The 23981-nt window shown below is 45.3% G+C and overlaps 1 protein-coding gene across 1 annotated transcript in view; it reads right to left on the reverse strand.

Moving 5' to 3' along the window:
* Positions 1-306: 306 nt before the first annotated feature.
* The window catches only part of LOC119452871 (uncharacterized), a 36318-nt gene continuing 12643 nt past the window's right edge, over positions 307-23981 (reverse strand). The window contains exons 5-11 of the mRNA XM_037714822.2: positions 22102-22137; positions 20178-20277; positions 14477-14625; positions 4294-4341; positions 4127-4168; positions 2150-2303; positions 307-738 (exon numbers count right to left, since the gene is read on the reverse strand). Of these exons, the coding sequence (XP_037570750.1) occupies positions 452-738; positions 2150-2303; positions 4127-4168; positions 4294-4341; positions 14477-14625; positions 20178-20277; positions 22102-22137 (816 nt within the window). The 3' untranslated portion in view covers positions 307-451. The remainder of the gene's footprint in view (positions 739-2149; positions 2304-4126; positions 4169-4293; positions 4342-14476; positions 14626-20177; positions 20278-22101; positions 22138-23981) is intronic.

Genomic DNA, 23981 nt, shown 5'->3' on the forward strand with positions numbered 1-23981 from the left:
CTGGACTAGAAATATAGCCCGACTGGCTCTCGGGATGTTTATTTTTCTGCCGATGTCAGGCGTCACTCCGAGCCTGAAAGATTTAGTAGGCTGGACGAGGATTCGAACTTGTGACTTTTACATTAGGAGGCCGGTGTTCAACCTCTGCTCCACGCCACCACGTTACATACATGGACCGATACGACAGCGTTACTGGACCCCGCAATATGACGCAACCGAAACCAGGCATAAAAAAGGGTACAAAAATAATTGCTGCGTGGTGGAGAACTCCATGTCGTTATATATGGCCCATCCCAAAGACGCTGTACATATTCTAAAGAAAGCAATCAACATTTTGGCCACCATAACCACTCTAAACACAAACCAGGTAGAAAACGAACGCACGGCCGTTGTCCATGCACGTCCTTGTTAGAGCGCGTTTTCACTTTTGCTAGCGTTTGTAAGTGCGTCTTTATTGACCAAGTTTTAAACCAGCAGGGGTCTCCGGAAGTCCGCTCTCCGACCCAGATAAGGCCTCTGCCGGCCCAGATAAGGCCTCAGCAGGCACAGATAAGGCCTCTGCAGGCACAGGCAAGGCCTCTTCCGGCACAGGCAAAGACTGATTTGTCACAGGCAAGGACTGATTTGTCACAGGCAAGCCCTCTTTCGTCCCAGGCAAAGCCACTTTCGGCAAAGGTGGGACTTCTGTCGGCAAAGGTGGGTACATTGTCGGCGTAGGTAAGGCTTCGTCAAGTTTACCTGGAGGAATGAACACACGAGATGATGTATTCACATTTGTAGCAATTGAAAGTAATTTAATAACACCGAGTATCGGTCACATAGTTCAAAAGCAATGAGCTCCCACCCCCAGATAATTTCAGAATGGTGTGGAACATGCCCAATGAGTGCATTGTAAAAAAAAATTAGTTGCAAGCACATATACCAGGAGGGTGACCCAATAGTAACCAGAATTTACTGAGGGCGAAGGAGAGTTAGTACTGACGGGTGCCATTAAATGAACAGACATTCCGATTCCATTGCTTGGACAAGCAACGTCCTCGTGTGAAGGTTAGTTTGCCCACTGCATTGCTTTTTTTTAAGCCTATGTCGCGCGTTGGAGGCGGTTTTGCGATGGCCAACGTAAAGTATCAACGTGTGTCCATCAAGCTATGTTCCATCTTTGGAAATTTGTTACTATATGTGTGCTTTTTTAATTTTGCATTTGTGTCGCGGAGTCAGGGAGTCAACCAGCATTTTAACGTTGAAATTCCCGAGCAAGGTTGCATGATGGAGTTCGAACAAAAAGCCTCGTTCTGTGGCTTGTGCACGACGACAACACTGCCGCCACACAGGCGTGCAGCACCTCTGCACGACGCGTGTGATGCCTTGTTAGTCACTCTCTCCTTCCACTTTGATGCCTTTATTGGCTACATCAAATTGCCTATATTGAAGTATTCAAGCAATGCGTGACGTCGATACATGGCTATAACCAAATACACACAAATATCTGGTGCCAATGAGTTAGATTGAGTACGGATATACGATTTCCGAAGTTTTGTTTATTTGCATTGAATGAAGGTTCAGGACCTCATAACCCCAGGGAAAATGCTGGCAACCCTCAAATCGCTCTAAATATTTACCATGATAACTTTTCCACGAACCAGGTTTGGTTTCCGTTCAGGGTAGGTGTGTGTGCGTTATGACGTTATGACACACAAAATGGTCACGTGGGAGGGGAACATCGTGTCATTCCGGCCTCTCCAGCTCCTTCTGTTGTCTGGTGTTGTTCTAGGTCAGGCGTCGAGCGAGATGGAGCGAGTGCCAAAACGGCTACGATTCGCTGCTCCCCCGTGACCACTTTCTGCGTCATGACTTCACGACACGTACGGACCCTGGAAACCGAAAGTGATTAGTAGAAAAATATTATAATTAATTATTTAAAGCACTATGGCTCTTGCTAGTACTTTTTCGGGGTTTTCAAAGTCCAGATCCCTCATTTAGCGGAAAAAAATTATCACTAAAAATGTCATGTCTGTACTTTAATTAAACATGACTTTAATCATGGAGGACATACACGAGAACACACTTCAGTCATACAGATGACGTGGCTTTAAAATTTTATCTAAGGAAGACAGCAAAGAACCTCGGAGATCACTTTGCGAGTACTTACACTGCAAGACTATCTGAACCAGTTCCATGAGAGGCGCCATAAAGGTCAAGCGTTTGCTGTTTTTGAAGAAGTTGACCACCAGGGTCAAGAAGTTGCACACTACTTCTCTGAGTAGCCGCAGCACGTTGAAGAATGGCAGCTTCTTGAGAATGCACTGCGGTGTTGTCAAATGAGGCGATTAAAATGTTGAACGCTATAAATAATTATGACATGAAAAAAATTGACGGTAGAAGTCTGATTCGCAGACAGGCTTCCTGCAAGCTTACAATGCTTTACATTTGTTTTTCCTCTGATAGTGGCTCATACTTGCTATGGGGAATTGGCCAAGATTCAGACTGAGCTGTAATAAGGCTTTTACTACTGACTAAAATACAACAGAACTATTTGGGCAAGAGCCCAAGGAATGAAAAATAACCTAAAGTACTCAAATTGTAACAAGAAATTTGCCTTGAGACAATTCGAAATTCTTCAACCGATGAGCAAGCATCCTGTTAGTATCAAAGAGACGAGGTGCCCTGATGAAGAAATTCAGGAACTGAAAAAAAAATTTGCTCAGAATTGTCGAAACGTTACTCCTGAAATGATTTTTCTTACACACGTGCAATGGCGACAAAATTAAAGCAGATCAACTTGCACTTGAGGCGTTTCTTTTTTATTATATCCTTTCTGTGCATACCACTAATTTAGTAGTAATTAACATACAAGCCCTTGCTCTCAGGCACACATGATTTTGTTGTTCGCTGACCTCTTAAAAAATATGGTGAAACGGGAGAATTATTAAGCCGTGGGTGAACTATACAGAGGCCAAGAAAGTCAGCGAAACCGAAGGTAGTTACGGAAAAAAAAATTAGAAAGCGCCGCCGTAATGTATGCACGTGTTAGTGATTGCCTATCCACTAAAAAATCGAATAATGGCTGTTTAACGTCACGAAGTAGCTCCTATAAGGGGCTATCAGAAACTACTACTAACTACTACTACTACTACTACTACTACTACTACTACTGCTGCTACTACTAATACTACTAATTATTGTTATTATTATTATTGTTATTATTATCATTGTTATTATTATGCAATTATTGTGTTATTATTAATACCGATGTGGGAGGCCGCGTTAGTTTGTATTCCATGAGCAAACTACTTTACCACGAAAATCAAGGGCACATCCATTTTGTGCCCGTGGTTCCTGCGCGTTAACGGAGTTTAGTCATTTTGATGCAAAAGCGTCGAATGGCCCACTGAGCGAAAAAGCCGGCAGCGTCTGTCGCAGCGACACTTCCCATTAGCTGAGGCTCGCTCGTGACGCTGGTTCGCATTTGCCGGCTCGGTCTTCGACGGAGCAGAGCGGGCGAAAGCGAACACCTGCTGCCGCCATATTGCGTGAGGGGAGAGGGCATCGCCGCGACGCCACGTCACCTTCACTCTCGGAAGCACGCGTTATCCGCGCGTTCCTTGTCCGCGCAAGCCTGCGTTCTAGCTGCACCTCGACAAGGCCAAACCAAAACGCGCCAAGCATCTCAACGGGCTCGCTTGCCCGCGAGGAGTTCATGACTCGAAGGTCCGCTCAGCGGCGTTAAGTTCGACATTAATGCTTTCGCATTCACAACTCATAAAAAGTGCTTAAGTGTCCTCGGATTTTTATCAGTGATTTTTCTATCTGCCCTATGCGTTACATGGCCGGCCCAGCTCCATTTCTTTCTCTTAACCTCAACTACAATATTAAGGCCACGCCTGCTTGCTCTCTAATCCACAACACTGTCTTCCCGTCTCCTGTTACGCCTATCTTTTTTTTTTCCTTTCGTCGCTTGTTGCGCGGTCCTTAACTTCATCTCACGCTTCTTCGTCGACCTCCAAGTCTATGTCCCTTACGTTAGTTAGTACACGTAGAATTCATAGATTGTACACTTTACTTTTCAAGGCTGGAAAATCATTCTACCGAAGGGTAGAATGCTTCTGAATTTACAGCGTTCACTTACCACGACCATAGAGAGTACCGAAGTCACCAACGTCGATCCGATCTACGAAGTCGAAAGGAGAGAACGGGTTAATGTTTTTGTTGTGTGCTGATCGCCCTCTGGTTGAGTGCCGCCTTTCAAGAATGGGCTATTCAGGGATGAGAGTCTGTAGACAAAAGTATACTCACATCCATCTGGCCCGTCCTGCTGCACATAAAGTGTTCAAGATGAACGCACTGCAAGAAATGATGAAGATGAATGTGATAAATAAATTTCATTGCAACTGGCTGTTCGCTCGTGGCTGCCGCTCTCGAATACCATGCAGGGATGGTGTTCTTGAGCGATGTTTTATAACATACTCGTTCAACGACCTTATCCTAAACTTTGCAGAAGTTTAGAATGAAATTCAATACCTTTCACTAAAGAACGTTTATTAAAGGCTTTTAAAGCTCATCAGGAAACCTTAAGAATATAAATGAGCATCTTTGTAGGAGTATAGAGTCAAACGTTGCCGGTCTACGGCCAAGGTGCTAAAATAGTTTCACTGCAACCGCACAGAATGTCTCATTCGACATTTGTTCTCTGCATGCGTGACTGTGGCATTAAAACCATCATGTACCTTCCTCCAGCTGAGGATAGGCCTTTAAAGTGTTCTCCTCCTTATCACAAGGCAACGTTACCGTTACCGTTCATTTAACTTATGACGCCATTGGCGCTTGGCGGTGGATGCCGGTGGACATTTGAGGCACTAGCCCGCTTGCTGTAAAGTTGAGATGCGCCAGGAACGCGACCGGCCTCTGTGCTTGCCTGCACACATATAGCTTACATAGGTTGCCAAGAGCTTCTGTCAAGGTCGCGCCACGAACACAAATCATGGGCGAATCGATGAACGAGTCCGTGCCGATAAACGGAAAACGTTCGACTGATTGGGCAATTAATATTTGAAGTTAGACTAAATGAACACAGACAAAGTAGGCCTAATAAATTTAGTCCAACGTCTCGGAGTGCTGTCCGTCACGTGAACGGACAGTTCGCGTGACGCGAACAGCAGTGTCCATCACGCGAACAGTGTAGTGCCTTGTATCTGCACAAAATTCGTAATTTGCGAAGTTAAGATATTTAATCGTTATATTAGTGTGAATGTAGATGATTGGTAGCTTTATAAGTGATAAGGAACAAATTGAACCAAAAAAGTGGATCAGGGAGAATACCCATATGATCAAATTTATGCACACCCATGGTGATGTATAAGGCTCCATAGAAGATGCATGGGGAAACCTATAGTAGGGGTGGGCCAACTTGAAATTAAGGGGTGACCTTGAGCCAGAAGCCAGAACTGTTATCCGGGCACTCTAACGAGAACATCCGCGCATCGTTGTGAGAACAAAACGAGATCATTCGGACAGCCAGTTAGAAGTTATGAAAATGCGGTCTCTAGCCCCCAACTCTGTACAGGACCACATTACATACGCTAGGTACTTCCCAAATAAGTTACAAAAATAATGCTTCCGATTTCTTCCTAATGTTTGCTCACAATCACTCAAGCTGTAACTTCTAGTGCGCTGGCGTTTTATTTGTCATCTCTAGATTTATTTGTCATTTCCAATAGCGACGTTAAAAAATGTCACAGTTTCGCCCTAAGGGCGAAGCAATGAATGCGATAGCAACACAGCAATGTCATACGAAGTAAGGTGAGCGGCTTTGGTAGCAACAACACGCAGAACTGTTGTCGACGCCATCGGCGTTTTGCCCGCGTTAGCTCAAAATGCGTGCGGCGTTGGTGACTGTTGCTGGAGCCTCTGATATAAATAGGCACTTGGTGCCGCAGCTAAACGTCGCCTCCCTTCCCTCCCCCTCCCCCACGGCCTCTCGCGCGTCCGAAGAAGGCGCGTTTGCTCTACATATATGGTGATTGTAAAGGAGAAAATAATGTCACAGTTTCGCCCTAAGGGCGAAGCAATGAATGCGATAGCAACACAGCAATGTCATACGAAGTAAGGTGAGCGGCTTTGGTAGCAACAACACGCAGAACTGTTGTCGACGCCATCGGCGTTTTGCCCGCGTTAGCTCAAAATGCGTGCGGCGTTGGTGACTGTTGCTGGAGCCTCTGATATAAATAGGCACTTGGTGCCGCAGCTAAACGTCGCCTCCCTTCCCTCCCCCTCCCCCACGGCCTATCGCGCGTCTGAAGAAGGCGCGTTTGCTCTACATATATGGTGATTGTAAAGGAGAAAAGAGACGCCTACTTCTGCAGCCCTTAAGCGAGCACGGCGCAGAACGCGCGTTTGTTCTCCGCCGCGCGTTCACTCCCCGTGAAAGACGCGCCCCTCGCGCCCTTTCACTCGCACATACAGCGTTCGGCGCGCGGCGACGATTTCATCTCCAAATGACGTCATACGGAACCTCACGGCGACGGCGACGGCGACGCCGACGGCAGAAATCTGCTTTTGAGTGTCCATATAATTGCTATCGCAATAAAAGAGACGCCTACTTCTGCAGCCCTTAAGCGAGCACGGCGCAGAACGCGCGTTTGTTCTCCGCCGTGCGTTCACTCCCCGTGAAAGACGCGCCCCTCGCGCCCTTTCACTCGCACATACAGCGTTCGGCGCGCGGCGACGATTTCATCTCCAAATGACGTCATACGGAACCTCACGGCGACGGCGACGGCGACGCCGACGGCAGAAATCTGCTTTTGAGTGTCCATATAATTGCTATCGCAATAAAAGGCAGATACAGGGGACCTAAGGCCGCACATTTGCAGCCGACCACTTCGATGCGACAAGAAGAAAAAGTGGCGACAGACGCTGAGCGCGTTGGACTGTTGCAAGAAAAAATGTGGTTGAAGGCGGCGGCACCACAGGCAGCAAAAGACGCCGTGTAGTAGCCATTTCATGCTTACATCTAGTACATCTACTCTCGATTGCGGGAGAGACAGAATTTTTCTGTCTCTCTTTTTTATTGCGATAGCAATTATATGGACACTCCAAAGCGGATTTCTGCCGTCGGCGTCGCCGTCGCCGTGAGGTTCCGTATGACGTCAACGGCGATGAAATCGTCGCCGCGCGCCGTATGCTGTATGTGCGAGTCAAAGGGCGCGAGGGACTCGCGCTTTCACGGGGAGCGAACGCACGGCGGCGAGCAAACGCGCGTTCTGCGCCGTACTCCATGAAGGGCTGCAGAATTAAGCGTCTCTTTCCTCCTTTACAATCACCATATATAGAGAGCAAACGCGACTTCTTCCGTCGCGCGAAAGGCCGTGGGGGCACGGGAGAGAGGGAGGGGAGGCGACGTTTAGCTGAGGCACCAAATGCCTATTTATATGAAAACGCTGCGAGGCGAGAAGGTGGTAAGGACTTACGACGCTGCTCGACGAGTGTCCGTTCTGATATCGTCGAAAACTTCCGTGCCGCCCCCAGAGGCACCGGCAACAGTCACCCACGCCGGGCGGGTTCGGTGCGAACGCGGGCAAAACGCCGACTGCGTCGACAACAGTTCTGCGCGTTGCTGGTGCTGCTGTATGTCCAAGTTTATACCGCTGATAGAACTACTATCCTTTCTCCGTATAGCTATCTAGTAATTTGATATTGCAATTGATGCTTCGCCTTTTGGGTGAAACTGCGACATTTTTGATCAGGCCTGCGCAATACGAAAATAGCGGGGAGCAACCACCACGCGAGATTTCGGAGATGTTTACATTATAAACATGAAGGGTTCGGCCTGTGTCATAACACCGTCGGTTTTATTACAAGTCAAAGAAAGGACATACCACGACAACTAGAATTTGATCTGTTTTGCGCACCTTATTAGCCGTCGTTATTTTGTCGCCATGGCCGCCTTTAATTTTGTTCTCGTATCTCCTCCCAACCTCCGTCCCTATTTATTTATTTATTTATTTATTTATTTATTTATTTATTTATTTATTTATTTATTTATTTATTTATTTATTACAAATATCTACAGCGCCCAGGTTGGGCATTATCGAAGGGGGTTAATTACAATACAAACATAAAAGTCAAAGATCGAACTTCGCGAAAAGTAGGACTATATCAGTTATGAATTCTAAAAATACAATTATCGTAATTAGAAAGAAAGACAAGTCATCCAGTGCCAAAAACATCCGATTATAAAATTTTTTACACAATGCATAAAACGGTACACTGGAACTATTGTCTAAAACATATTCATGTAAAGTTCTCTATTGCAGATGAAAAATTGGGTGCAGACACTATCTCATCCGGGAGCAAATTTCATTCTGCAGTTGTTCGCCGAAAGAATGAAAACTTAAATACGTTAATACGACTTTGGTAGGGCCTTATTTTCTTGGAATTGTCGCGTCTCTTAGTCTGATAATGAGGTTGATTTAAATGTATGTTCTTATCGATTACTGTGTTACCGCTGTTAATGTTGTGTAAAAGCTTTAACCTGATTATTTTTCTGCGTGTGGACAGCAACTTCCACTACAGATTTTCCTTCATTTGCGAACCCCTAATTTTGTAGTCGTAGATGCCCGCGTGACGAATCTTGCAGCCCTTTTCTGAACACGCACTAACTTATCTTCAAGAACTTTTGTGAAGGGGTCCCATGCTGCGCATGTGTATTCTAACACTGGCCTAATATTAGTAAGATACAAAGTTTCCTTCAAAGCTTTGGGTGCATACTTGAAGTTCTTCTAGAAAAGGTACAAAAAGCGACACGCTTTAGAGCTTGTTATGTCAATGTGGGATGTCCAGACCAATGCCGCAGTTAAAGTTACGCCCAGGTTTTTGACTTCGTCAACGCATTGCACTAAAACAATATTTAGAAAGTATGAACTAGACACCGTTTTCTTTTTGTTCGTAAATTGAACATGATAACACTTTGCTACGTTCAAATCTATCTTCCATTTAGCACACCAGGAACAAATTTTTTCGCGATCAAACTGCAACACACTCGTATGTTCGGCACATGACACAGGATAGTACACAACGCAATCATCCGCATAGAGTCTGATATTCGAAACAAAGCCTTCACTTAAATTATTGATAAAAGTGAGGAACAGCAATGATCCAAGGACCGACCCTTGAGGCACGCCTGATAAAATATTAACCGTTCTCGACGTCGCACCGTTCAGAAACACTTTTTGCTGCCGTTTATACAAATAATCTTTAAGGCAACCGTAAAGTGAATCGGGGAGGCCAAGAAATAACAGTTTGTGCAAAAGTAAGTTATGCGGGACTACGTCGAACGCCTTTCTAAAATCAATGAGAACAGCATTTATCTGTGTACTATTGTTAATGCCGAGTGCAACATCCTGTATGAGTTCAGTAAGTTGAGTGGTGCAGGATAATCACATGCGAAATCCATGCTGGGTCGGGATGAAAACATTGTGGTCATGAAGATGCTTAATAAAACCAGAGTAAATAACATATTCTAGTATTTTACAACAAACAGATGTCAAAGACACCGGTCTATGATTGCTAGCCATTTCACGACAAGCGCTTTTAAATATGGGAACTACATTGGCCATTTTCCAGTCACTAGGTAATCTTTGAGAATTTATTGACTTGGTAAATAATTCAACCAGGATAGGAGAAATACTGTAGGAACAGCGCTTCAAGGCGTGATTTGATATACCACCTGGACGATAAGGAGAATAAGGAATAATGTTGCACAACAGAGCCCAAATTCCAGCCTCATTTAAAACGATGTCATGCATTTGATGTAACTGTTCGTATAATTCAGGTACCGGAGTATGACGACACGCTGTGAAGACGGAGTGAGAATATTCCTAAAGCAGTCAGCTTTTTCTGTGTGTCATCAGTTAACATATCACTTTCATGCCGGAGAGCCGGCACGCCAACACTGTCTTTTCTGTTACTTTTGGCATATCGCCATAACTCCTTAGGATTAGATCTCACTTTATCAGCTAGCGACGATAACTATGTTCTTTTTGCTGTCTTTAATTATTGTTTCAAGTGTTTAGTTAGAGTTCTGAGCTCGTCATATAAGTTCTGACTTGGTGCTATCTTGAAGGCCTTGTATGCTCCGGCCTTCTTTCTTATTGACAGACGCAGTTCTTTGTTAATCCAAGGTTTATCCATTCTACGTCTAGATGATACCACTCTTGAGGGAATGTATTTAGCGACCAAAGAGAGGAGTTCGTCTCTGAACAGAGCCCATAAGCTTTCTATGCTGCACTGACGGCTGTATTCCAGCAATACTGGCAGGAATAAGTGTAACTCTTCATCTATGACATTATAATTACCCTGTTCATACATAAAAATCTTCCTCGTGTAATTCTTGCTAATTCTTGCTTCTCGTGCAATTCTTGCTAACTTCTTGCACATTGTTGTTGCATTTACGACCTCGTGGTCACTTATTCCTGGTGCTGCAGTAACTGCTTCAACCCAATCATCATTGTTGCTAAACAAGTCCCACGTACTGTCCCCAGCTGAACCGTAACGCGTTGGGAAACTTACAAACTGAGCAAGTTCATTGTTTCGTGTTAGTTCAATGAAGGCCGAGTGAAGTGTCGAGCCGCTCGTCGCTGCAGGATAGTGGTCGTGCCATACAACTTCAGGCATGTTAAAATCACCCCCAAGTAGAACAGTTTCCGATGACAAGACCGACAGTGATCGTGCAAGGATGCGAAATGGTTCTATGCTTGCTGAAGATGGTGACCTGTAAAACGATCCCACCCCACGGCTGTTGCCACCAGAAACCAACATTCTGCATCAAATACATTCTGAAGAAAGATCATCAAAGTATAACAGTACACTTCCGATTCTGTCATGTACAAGGATGAACACGCCTTCTTCCTAGGAATTACGGCCCTTTCGATAAGTTATGTATTCGGATGGAAACATTTCACAATCCAATATGCCGGGTCGAGTCACGATTCTGTCCCGATGAAAATATGTTATAGTTGGCTGTTCACCATTTACAAGTGTTCGGCCCTTATCCTAGTTACTTTCTGTTTTGTTTATCAGCAGAGTGCCTGTTTATCTGCCTTGCAGTTATGATATAACTATACATTTGTTGCCGGCCGGCCTTTCTTTTCTTTTTGTATTGTTCCTTAATCACAAACAGCTTATGTGACGTTATCTATCATTCATACCTTCCCGCTTGAGCAAACAAAAGAATGAGAGTCTCAAACATTCGTGCGATTTACAGCGTTTGGTGACACTCTGCCATCGTTAAAGGAACCGGTGGCTTGCCCTATGGAGCGCTTAATTTTTCTTCCACAGCCGATCGACGTTTAGGGAAAAATATTACCAAATTATCGTAATTTCACTGTGAAAAGAATCTCATCGCGTGTTGACACCACATACTTTTGCGATATCATTTCCCTGGTGCCTGAGGTGGTGGTGGTGTTGATGTTGAAGCAGGCGGGATTAGCCTGGCATACATGGCTGGCAATTGTTCCGCCTGATCCGCCTTTAGGTTGAGATCAGGGGTGTGTCACCACGTGTCTATGAGCACCGTGTTTCGCAGGAAGGCTATCAGCAGTCATTGCGCTCTCTTCCTGATTGCCACGGGCCCTCCGGGGAAAACGACGTCTTCAAAGGTCCTGTGTGTAAGACCGCTCTTTTGCAGGCTGTCGACCATCGCTTTTCTTTCTGCGTCAAACTGCGGGCATAGCCAAATGAAATGTTCGATGTTGCCAATGTCACCACAGAAGGCACAGAGAGGGGAAGCGCAAAGCCCAGTCTTGAATAGCCAAGCTGGGGTGTACGCGGAGTCTGTTCTGATGCAGTACAACAGCGTCGCTTCTTCGTGAGTAAATCCACGAGTCACACAGGCTTCATGTGGTATCTTAAGAGTGGATCGCCCTAAAGGGAAAGCGGATTGCTTCCTTAGGGTTCTGAAACGTTTTGGAGCTTCCACTTTTGGGACACATGTCAGCGCTAGGCGTGCAAGGGCGTCGCTTTCTCGTTTCCATCAATTCCTACGTGGGATGGTATCCATTGAAACATTACATTAAATCCTTTGCTCGTTAGGTCGTTAATCAGTTTCAGAGATTGCCTTGTGAATTTCTCTCGAGGTAGGCCACGATGTAATGTCTGTAACGCTGACTTGGAGTCCGTCAGCACCACAATATCTCGTGCAGAAAAGGCCCGTAGTTTCCGCAAAGCCGTGGTAATTGCGGTGCTTTCCACAGCTGTAGAGGAAACTACTGCGATCCAGGTGGTCAGACCATGACACATCAAGGGAGGGTATGCAGAATGCCGCTGCACAGCTATCTGTTTGTGCACACACCGACCCGTCTGTGTACACTTGTAGGTGGCTTTGAAACGCTGTGCTCAAGTGGTCCAGCACAAGAAACTTTGCTTCGGCAGTTGAAATGGTGCGTTTCGCCGCTGGGTGGGCTACACTGAGGCTGCAGGTAACGTCCGAAAAAGACCATGGTGGGTCAAGGCGACTCCGTTTGGGCCATTCCAATCCTAAAAATCGTAACGTCGCCGCATTGAAATGGGAGCGAGTTCTTGCTCTTAGCCGCCGGAGAAGCGCCTTGCCTGCGCGGGACTCGCCCAGCCTTAATAGCTGCATCAGCAAGGCCTGAGGTGCCAAGAGGCGGAGTGGAAGAGACTCTGCTTCATTAGTGACTTTCTTGTTTGAGCCGCCTGTGGAACTCCCATCGCCAAGTGATGTACGTTTCTGTGCACTGCCTCCAAGTGCTCGAATTGACTCGATGATGGTGATAGCGTGAGCTGATAGAGAATGCGGCTTGTTATCAGTGAAGTGTTCAGTTTAAGCATGGACATAGGATTGTTTCCCCAACGTACACCTGCCAAGCGACGAAGTGCGTTGAGTCTTTGCACTGATGCAGCCGCAGCACTTTCGACCGCGCGTCGCCATAGTAGCTTGCTGTCGATGGTGACGCCCGGGAGTCGAACATTAGTTGCAAGAATAACTGGATGCCCTCTGATATTCAGTTTCAGGCGTGTTGACTTGCGTCTCACTCCCGGGAAAAGCATGAAGGCCGATTTTGCCGCTGATAAAGATAGGCCAAGCGTCGATAAGTGGCGTTCGAAGATGGAGATTGCGCCCTTGGCTATCCAGGCCAAACGTTTGTGTTGGTACACCGAAATTCAAGTGCAGATGTCATCTGCGTAGATGGACATTTTAACTGCCGTCTAACCTACTTTCAGTGCGTCTGGAAGGCTGGCCATGACAACGTTAAAGAGCAAGGGAGATAGGACACTTTCTTGTGGGACGCCGAGGGAAATACGTCGCTTTTCGCTCATTATAGTTTCGAGCTTAACCTGGACACATCGATCTCTGAGAAATTCATGGACGAATCGAAGAGCATTTCCCGAGATGCTCATGGCTCGGAGTTCGCTGATGATGCCTGTATGAAGCACACAGTCGTATGGTTTGGCAACGTCCATAAAGATGGCGAGTGTGGAAAGGCCGCCCGCGCGATGGTGCTCTATATGGCTTATTAAATCCAAGAAACTGTCCTGGGCACTCAACCGTGGACGAAATCCGGTCATACACGATTACAGTTTATTTTCTTGCTCAAGATACCATGTTAACCTCATACATATTAGTCTTGCCATCAACTTTGATACGCATGATGCTAGCGATACTGGCCGATATGAGGCGAGGTTCGCAGGATCCTTTCCGGACTTGAGCACTTGCACCACGCATGCTGTCTTCCACGCTTCTGGGATCTCTCCTCTGCTCCGGACGCAATTAAATATGTTCAGAATTCGCCGATATTCTTGGTCTCTAGAAAGACGTTGGCTTGTCCTTCTGCCTCTACATCTAAGAGCGATGCTCCCTGTGCTGTGTAATGGCTCTGGACTGCTGCTCCACCGCGAATCGTTTCAAGCTCATAATACAGGACAATAGGGTTCACTTGCCTTAAATAAGCTATTTCGGATGCTGCAGTGATTAACACTGGAATGCCCTCCGTCCTGTCTTTACGATGGCGCACAATTCGGAAGCCGCCCTCGTCCATATCTAGGTCTTAAAGGTTCGCCACGTTGTCGCCCTCGATGATTGCTGACTCGTCTTCAGAGTCACCACTGTGTTGTCACTTGCAGTCAGGCTGGCTTGTGCCAACCAGCTGGCGTTTCTGACCCGGTGTCACCCCTTGGGAGTTCATGGCGGTGTGCTCGTCGGTGCCAGTTTGGGTTCTTCTAGTACCTTGTGAGGCGGTGGGTGGCGCAGCACCCGTCCGTCTCCGATGCGGAAGGTACCTTTTCGAGTCGTGCGACGTCTTGAACAGTTCGGACCAGTAAAATTACTCGAAAATAACGATAATAACGATAAATGTAGGCAGAGCTACTCAGACAGGCTATCAGCAGCCTACTTTTCGACAGAGTGCATCAAGAACACCACCACACACACACACACAGAAAAAAAAAAAAACTTCTCACTTACATCAGCGATTCCAAGGAAATCCGGAAAGAGAACTGGAACTGTGTCGTTGCAGGGTCTTGACGTGAAAATAATTGTGCTGGGCTCGGGTTGCTTCCTCCTTCTGAAGAAGGTCTTGACTCGTACCCAGAATGGATACACCACGGAGGTGGCTGCAGGTGAAGAAATAACGGACCGGTGAGAGCTGTACTCCAACATGAAGTGCCCTTGTAGTACTACGACCCACGCTTTGAGCGTAAGTCGTCCTATATGACTCCGCTTTTTTCTGGTATCTGCATTTTTTCAATAGTCAGCTATAAGTTGACAGAAGACGATCTTTTTTGTACTTAAAAGCGTGTAAAGCATGACTTCTGCTTAGCTGCTATATACACGTAAAGTCATTGTTGGTTTTGTCGCGGCAAGGACAATGTAGTTCGTATTTGTTATGTTTTCTACAAGACTGTCGACTGGCAGCTTTTGTCAACATCATGTGACTTATTTCAAAGTTAAGTTTCCGTTCCCGCGCTGTTAAGAAAACTGTGTTGTCTACGTAATAATGCATTGTTCTGGAAGTTGAAGGCCAGCTTCAACGGAAACTTGGGCAGCGCAAGAAAGCCTAGCTTCAGATAACACAGATATAGAGGAGCCTCCATACAAAATTCGTCGTTTTTGAAAGACGAAGCGTTTCAAAAAAGCTCGCAAGAAAAAAAAAGCCGTTTTTGAAGTCGGAAACTGAAAAAAAAAAAATTCAATGAAGCACTTAGTTATCCCTGCGTTGATGAATGCGAAAGCATTGTGGCCACGTCAACAGAAGCGCGGCGACGTCCCGTGGTGCCACTGGCGGAGTCACATGACTCGAGCAGCCACGTCAGCAGAAGCGGCGCGATTTCACGCGACGAACGGTGTTCGTCACAAGGTGCGCACACGCAAAGTCTTGGGTTCGACTCCCACCAAAGGTCAAGGGTTCGTAGCCTTTTTGGACCATCGTGTGGTCACGCCAACGCCAGATTTTCTGCCACATGGGCAATATAATGCTTTCGCATTAAAAAAAAAAAAAAAAAAACCTCCGCCATTACCACTCGCCGGAAGTGACGCCTGACTAGAGCGTGCGGCCCATCCTCGGCATCACCTAGGAGGTAAGGTAGCGCCTGCGGCTGCTCGTGGCGCGCTGAACATTTTCAAAGGTGGCATGATGGGTCTGACGTCATAGCGAGAACCACCACGGTGCACTCGTCGTCTGCTTAGGTTCTATTTGACGGCTGCTATAAAAAAAAAAAAAAAAAAAACTACGCAATTACCAGCCCTGTGGCGTTGCCAAGATAGCTTTAGCGATGTACCTAACTCATATGCACCAAATTTGGCCAATATGAAATTTTGTTACAGTTGTCCTTTTAACAAGGGAGACCGTGCATGCAATAGCGCCTCCAGTGCCAGTGCACACAGACGACTACAGAAACCCGTCAGTCACATTGCGGTCAGCGCTTCCGTTATTGCATCGAACGGTGTCTCATTCGGTCAGTCGCATGGGGACATTGCTGGTAATTAAAAGGCTAATCAGCAACTGGCATCTCGGGATCATGAGCTTTGCATTTGTCCCGAGTTTCCCGCCACCGCCATGAAGGAAGGGAGCAAAAAACTCAAGTGTTGTTTCGGAGGCGCGTCTGAAGAGAACGGAAGATGCCGAGCATATGGCGACCACTGCCTCATGGATTTGGTCGCCGCAGCAGTGATGTAAGCTGTCCCTTTACTGCGTTTTTTTAGAGGTTTGAACGTGTGAACGTCGCATGGTGAGGCGGCGGTCGGTTGCAGTGAATCTGAAGCGGGTGGTCGAGCATTTTTCGTGTGGTGCAGTCACCAGACACCAGACGAGTCGCTTCTTAATTCCCTACTGAAACTTTTGGGCTGGGACTTCCTATTAGCTCTCACTGATATTCCTTTCAACAGCTGGACGTATTACCGTCTGCTGGTGCACCTTGTTGAAAGAATCGCCGTTCTATTCAACAACACGTGGGAGGAGAATGGATGCGCCCCGGCGATTGCAGCGCCACCGAGCGCCGCCCTACATAGCAGCGGCTCAGTGGTGTCAAGTAATCGTGGTGGAAGAGCGCTATCGTTTTATTATTTATATCATATATTTGTGTACTATTTTTTTGCCATGACGGGTTCAAAAGACAGGTGTGATTCGTGCTAGCAGCCGTTCTTCGGTCGACAGCAATTTCTCCGTTGCTGTGGGCCTTGTGGCCACCGGTTCCACTGCAAGGACTTGAACATATAGTTGACGCAGAGTACGAGCTATTCATGTCCATGGGATCGAGCACTTACAAGGGCTAGTACCAGTGTACTAGGTGCAACGGGTGCGACAGTATACGGTTCCGAATGCCATCTGCAAGTGCCTCGCTGGACCAGCACGTCACCGCCAGTGATGGAGCCTGCGGCCAACTTCGTGTCGCCGTGCAGGCACTGTGCGCGACAAAATCGCTTCACACACAAGTGCGGTTCTTGATCTGAAGAAGGACAACTACAGCCTTCGCTTGCACCTTTCCCGGAACACAGAGCTATTGCGCAAATGCGTGCAGCAGCAAGGTGACGTAAACGAGCGGCCTCCTTTGGCGCCTTCACCGACGTCCCTTTGGTCGCACGTTGCAGGTTAACCTGTCCTCTCCATCGGCTTCGCGTCGGTACGTGAACAACAGCTCAGCGTCAAATCGGCACCGGCTTACTGTGGGTGGGCCATTGCGCAAAGCAAATGCGCGTCCAGGCCTATACAGCCAATTCAGTGCCGGCCCAAGACGAGGGCGGAGCCGTCGCTGGGGGCAATTACTTCCACTGGAGCACGCTGGTTTCTGTGCCGAGAAGGCATTCGCCCCTTTGACGACTTGCGAGGAAATCTGTGTTAAACTGGAAAAAGTTAATTTTGATAGCAGCGGATGTCGACAGCCAAAAGCTCAAAACGAAGCGTGAGAGTTATGCTTCCTTCCGAGTCACACGTGTGTTGAGCGAGCCTGTTTGCTCATTTTTTTTTTCCGAACGGTGACTATCTATAGAACTTTATCACTATTTGAATGGTGCCGAATGGTCTGAATAGTATGACGCCACAGATATCAATAAAGCAGCTAGCATGCTAACTGATACTGTAAAATGTGCTTTGGAGGCTTTCCTTCCCTGCAAGAGTTTCGTCCTGCGCGCTATCCTACGTGGTTTAGCCCCGGGCACCAACAGCTATAACCGTTGGACATATAAAGTTTATTCCTATCCTTCTAAGGAATTACGCGGTTTGCTTCGTAAAAAGCTAAGGTAGCATAGGAAATTCAAGAAAACAGTATCATCGAGGTGGTACGAAAAAGTTTGTATCTTGCGAAGCCAGGTGAAATCCGTAATGCGTAAAGACAGTGATGCCGACATAAAGTTTGTTGAAGAGCGCGTAAAATGCGATCCCAAACATTTCTGAACCTATGTGAAAGATTACAGTTGTGAGCGGGCCGAGATTAATGTCATAAATCATCCTTCTTGTGGCATTGTTAGAAACTGCGACAATATCGCCAATGCATTCGATGAACATTTTCCTCGGTTTTCTTGAATACAGCGCATGCTTCTAGCTCTGGTGACTGGCAGTATAGCTTCAGTGAACATTTCATTATTTCATGTTCTTCAGAACACTATATCGCGGCGATCGTAAGTTGGAACCAAAGCATTCGCTTGCTTACGACCGAATACCAAGTTTTGTTATCAAATGCTGTTCTTCTGTTCTTGTTCCTCTCCTTACGCACACGTTTAATCTTGCTTTGTGTACGAGTGCGTTTCCGTCCTGTTGGAAGATTGCAATAGTTGTGCCAGTTCATAAAGTAGCAGCATGAGCGACATCAAAGATTATCGCCCCGTGTCCATCTTGTCTCCGTCTGCAAAATTGTTTGAAATACCAATGTTTACACATCTGTCGTTTTTATTTAAGCGTAAGACTATGCCAACATGGTTTTGTTTAGGATAGGTCTGTGGAAACAAACCTTTTTTCTTTTCTTGATTCTACTGGACCCACTGTTGCTAACCAGAGACAGTTAGACACAGGATACTTCGACCTGTCAAAAGCATTTGATGTTGTTTCTCATGACCTTCTTATCCATAAACTTTTGAGTTACGGCGTTAGTTCCAGCCTGTGCACGCTGATTAAAGACTACCTATCCACTCGGTTAAAATACGTTCGCGTTGATGCTAAGTATACTCTTTGCCTTATGAATCAACTTCTGGTGTTCCGCAAGGGTATATCATAGGCCTATTATTTTTCAGTATATTTGTTAATAATATTGAAGAATCTTTGCGTCATTCGCGTCTCCTTTTGTACTCTGACGATATTAAACTTTACCACCGTGAAATAGAATCAGCGCAGGACTGTGAATTATTACAAGAAGGTGTGAATTCTGCCGCGGAGTGGTGTGCTTCCATTTTTTTGCGTATTAATCCAACGAAGACACTTGTTGTTTCCTTTACTAGCAAAATTTTCACTTTATTATACGAATATTCATTTGATAACATTCCTTTGAAGAGAGCAAGTTGTACGCGCGACTTAGGAATATTGTTTGACTCCCGACTAACTTTCGAAGAACATTTTTCAAGCATTATTAATGCATCCATGAGAAATTTAGGTCTCATATCAAGAATGACAAAAAGTTTACGAATATAAACTGCCTTGTTCGCTTGTATTCTTCTTTTGTACGCACCAAGTTAGAGTTTAGTTCCGGTGTATGGAACTGTATTGATTTGATCAATGTGGCTAAAATTTAATGGGTTCAGCGACGTTTCATTCGTATCCTGTACGATCGATTTCTGGGAAGCCGTGTATTTTATGCCTATGAGCGTGTACTGGCGCATGTTTAATGTTACATCCCTAGAAATAAGGCGGAAATATCGTGATTACTTATTCTTGTATAAACTAATTCATAAACACTTTTCCTGTCCGCGGTTACTGTGGGCTGTAACGTTCTGCCTGCCTCGCCCAAACTTGAGTGATCCCAGCATTTTCTACGTAAACTCCTTTTGCACCTCTAACGCTATAACGCGTCTTGTGACACAACAAAGCACCTTGCGTTACGATGTTGATATTTACAACTCTTGCATTGGCTCATTATCTGACTTCTGTCTTATTGTAATTCAGTTTTTGTTGCATTTCGTACCACTTTTGCACTGCTGCATTTCGTACGTTTTGTTTTTCTGTTTTCTGTTCTTTGTGTAACCCAAGTGCAGCAATACTAAGGCGTGGAGCTGTTCTTGGGGACTTTCAGAAATAAGTGAAATGAAATTAATGAAATCATTAATAACTACATAAACTTCTACCAACACCATACATACACAGAAAGAGAAGAAGGAAAGGGACAACTCCGCGCGCCTAAAAAGGAGAACAAAGGAAAAAAAAAAAAGGACGGCAGCGCACAGCACTTCACTTCACACAGAGAGTATGAGCACTACAGACGATAGTCGACTCCCGCAGTTGTCAAGGGTTCGAGCAAAACTTTGTGAGCGTCGCGTAAATTTGAAGTTCTACCTTTCGGAAATTAAAAAGAAGTCACTGAATGCGGTTCCTGAAAGATCAAGCTGCTGAAACGTGCTTAGCAATACAGAGCGACAATTGTTGAAAGTTGGGCATTGTAAAAGCGAGTGTTGAAGTGCTTCACTGTACAGTGCGGACATGCAAAAACGTGATTGCAAAAGTGAAAGAAATGTGTGCTTCGCTTACAACCAGGAAAGGCAACTCGCAAAGCGAATCGCAGGCCAGCTCTCAGCAGCCCTAAGAGCACTGTGAAGAAGTTTTTTGTGGACAACGAGGACACGAGGCACTGAAAGGAAAGACAGAGGGATTAGCCGGTCCAGTGGTGAGTACGTTAAAAGCAAACTCGAGGCTAACTTTGTCGAAAGCAGAAATAGTCTGATTATTTAACCAACCTGAAAAAAAAAATTTGTTCAACTCAAAGAAAATGTTAAATGTGGTGACTGGTACACTGAGCACATTGATTTTATCTGAGCGTCATGATATAGCCATCTCAGGTATATTACAAGATGGCGAAAGACGAAACAGAAAGAAATGAAATAGCAGATATACAACTTCGTAACTCCGCAATAGAAACGCATTTCGAAGCCATGAATAAGTCGGCATAGAACATTTAAAGAGGACAAATGTGCATCACAGATGGCAGCTAATAAACAATCTTTATGTTTTTTGTGCTTGCCTGTCTTGTGCACTTAATCACGCACGCTTTCTTTCTTCGTAATTACCTGCCTGAGTTGTTTGCGGAGAGAATAGTCAAATGCAGTTAAACAACACCGGGGCTTCTGTATGGGCCGAGAAGAAAGCAAGCAGGAACGGTGTCGCATATATGGCGCGATATTTATTCCGCGTAGCAAGTTTTTCGTTCATGGCAGCGTAAACGATGACGTATGTTCCACCGCGGTTTTCATTTCGAGATTCTAGAGCGAATGTGCTGGCTGCAATAAACTTTTTTTCTTTAAAAGGTTATATACGCACACTCGCAGCTATAGCAACAGGCCTCCTCTTCCTCCTATATGGAGCGACAAGTATTTTCTTTTATCGATCATATTCTGCTTCGAAACTTTTGTGGTCAGAGGTGCATAAAAGTTCACCAATGATGGAGTGGCAGCAGAAGAGGGTGAACGGAGACCAACCAGGATGCGCCAGTAAAGGAGTGCAAAAAGCCTGAGCTTTCAGTACTGAATTGCAAATTTGAAAGCTTATTTTTAGTAGACGTTCTGTATGCAGCAAACAAGACTTTTGTAAAGAAAAAAAAAAGACTTGTTCATGGAAGTGCTCTATTTTTTCTGTCATCCTGCGCTTTGTATGTTAAGTGGTAGCTGTGTTTTTGTCGCTGTGCTTTATCCGGAGTTCGCTTTCTTTCTTTTTAACGTTGTGTTGTTTATAGCAGGTGTCCCAGCTATCATGCACCAAGTTAAACAAAAACAGTTTTGTTGTTGTGTGGTTTCTATGTGAATGAAACCAATTCTGAATGTTGAATTCAATTGAATTCTCTGGCTTTACGTACCAAAATCACGATTTGATTATGTGGCACGCTGTAGCGGGGGACTAAGGATTAATTTTGACGACCAGGAGACGTTTAACACGCCCCAAATGCACGGGCCACGGGCGTTCTTGCATCCCCCCCCCTCCCACTACTGCATTTACTACACTTACAGCAGACATGTTAATTGTTTGCGACACGATACATTTTGCGCTGCTCTTTTTTTCCCGCGTGCTAAAGAAAGCGCGCCAGGAGCTTGAGAACCAGCCGAAATGTGGCATATTCGCGGGTTCTCTTCACCACGCGGGAAATAAAAGCCGCGGAAAAATTATCATGTCGCAAACAACTGAAACTGATATTTTCAAAATCGCTGTGACATCTCCTATCGCGCTGTATATTGCAGCTGCGATAGGATGTGGTACTTTTTTATTCGCATCATTGACATGCAAATTACAGTTCACTTCGGTGTTATTCGAAACAGTTATTGGCTGGAAACTCTTCAGCATTTATGAAATGTCCGCTTGTCGTTTCACCACGTTCGTATATAGGTCGCTTGTTCACTGCTTGTTATCTTTATGCAGATACATTGACTATTGTGCAACGTTGTACTTACATGACATGCACACTCACCTTGCCAAGTGCCTTGGAGGCGACTTTTCGCTCATGCTAAGGAATGAAAAAAGGAATGCATTTTTATCGATGCCTTTGGACGGTCAGTTTTCCTTTTTACACTCTGTTAATGCGAGATGAATGTGAGAGCTCTTTTTTTCCCACGCCGTGTCAATTGATGTTATATTGTTGGACTTCCCTAATGCTTTTGATCTTGCATGCGAAAATAACTAATAAAATTAACAGCCTGTCTTACAAGGAAAAACCTGAATGAGTGTAATACCCCTGTCACATGGCACATGTAATGCCATTTGCAGTAAATTACATTCATACCGAATGTCATTGCAGTCTCGCGTTCCCAGTCTACACGGGTAAACAAAATGGCATTCGCAATTGATGGCAATGTTTATCGGCAGGCTGCTATAATAACGAGACCTTACAAATCGTGCTTCTTGTTTACATATTTTTACTATATTGTTAGCAATACAATGGTAAACATTGGATTGTTATTTGAAAATATATTACATTTCGTTTTAACTTATCGATTTTGTAATTTTTTGCCAAGCCCCTGTCGTCGAGATTACACAAGTCGCGCGTGAAGGAGTTCGGGAAACTCATTCAATGGGCGAATGCCATTAGCTGTGAGTGTCATTCACTATGCCCGTGTAGAAGCAACAAAAATGACATTAACACTTGATCTCATTCGCTGAGAATGACATTACACGTGCCGTGTGACAAGGGTATAAGCTTCTTGATGCCACAGCAACAAACAACTTAAGCTGCAATATGCAAATTTATAACGTGTACGTATCATCCTTTCATAAACTGCGCCTTCTACGACATAAAAATAAACGCGGGTCCTCCACATAGAAGTTTGCTGTTTACATGAAGATTATTATACCCAGCACTAGAATATGCGTGCACTGTTTGGGATCCGTTCATGAAGGCTAACATTGCTGCTTTGGAAATGATCCAGCGAAAAGCTGCCACATTAGTATTGGGTGTCTGAAAGTATGCGTTCACGGTAGTAGTAGTAGTAGTAGTAGTAGTAGTAGTAGTAGTAGTGGTAGTAGTAGTAGTAGTAGTAGTAGTAGTAGTAGTAGTAGTAGTAGTAGTAGTAGTAGTAGTAGTAGTAGTAGTAGTAGTAGTAGTAGTAGTAAACAACTTTATTTCAAAAAACCGTCGGTTTCCCTACGAGGAGATGGCTGTCAGGCCGTGCCTGGTCGCCAGTATAGAAAACAGCGTTAACCGTTGTTCGAGAATAATAGAGATGCATAAACTGCGTACGGGATAGGGGCGATAAAGAGGAAGTCAGATATGGAACTACATCTAAGGACAAGGAAAGAAAAAACGGGAACGAAATATTTTGCAAATCAAAGTGCAGTGCAATGCCTTAACGTTCCAAGCCAGATCAGGTTGTCCGAAAGCGTGGAGTAGCAGGAGAAAATTTACCGATAACAATGTTTTGTGCATACCTTGTAATAATGAAACAGAAGCCATATTGAACGCATGTTCTATCGGGATGCAGCAGTGTCCATTGTTGCGTCGCATGGAACACGACGGTTATTACGCTCTTGACCACAAAAAATTAGTTTGAAAGAAGGTGGAAGCGTGAAAGGATTAACAGTGGTTGAGCAAGGAATGTCACTTCAGACTACGTCTCAAAAAGAGGACTTGTCTTTGGGCTGCTGCTTCACCCGCGTCCTGTCACTGACGGTGAATGCGCCAACGTCGTTGCGTAGAAGGTCGAAAAGAACTGTCGTTACAGTGGCAAATGATAGAACGACCAATGGAAGCTTTCCATGTGCTCAATGCTAGTGTGCCAAGAAAGTGGTCTTGATGAGGGTTTAAAAGCGAGCCATTTGACCTCTTGCCAGTCTGTCGCTTGACCCTCGAAGACG

Source organism: Dermacentor silvarum, chromosome 5 (assembly GCF_013339745.2).
Source record: "Dermacentor silvarum isolate Dsil-2018 chromosome 5, BIME_Dsil_1.4, whole genome shotgun sequence".
NCBI classification, from domain to species: domain Eukaryota; kingdom Metazoa; phylum Arthropoda; class Arachnida; order Ixodida; family Ixodidae; genus Dermacentor; species Dermacentor silvarum.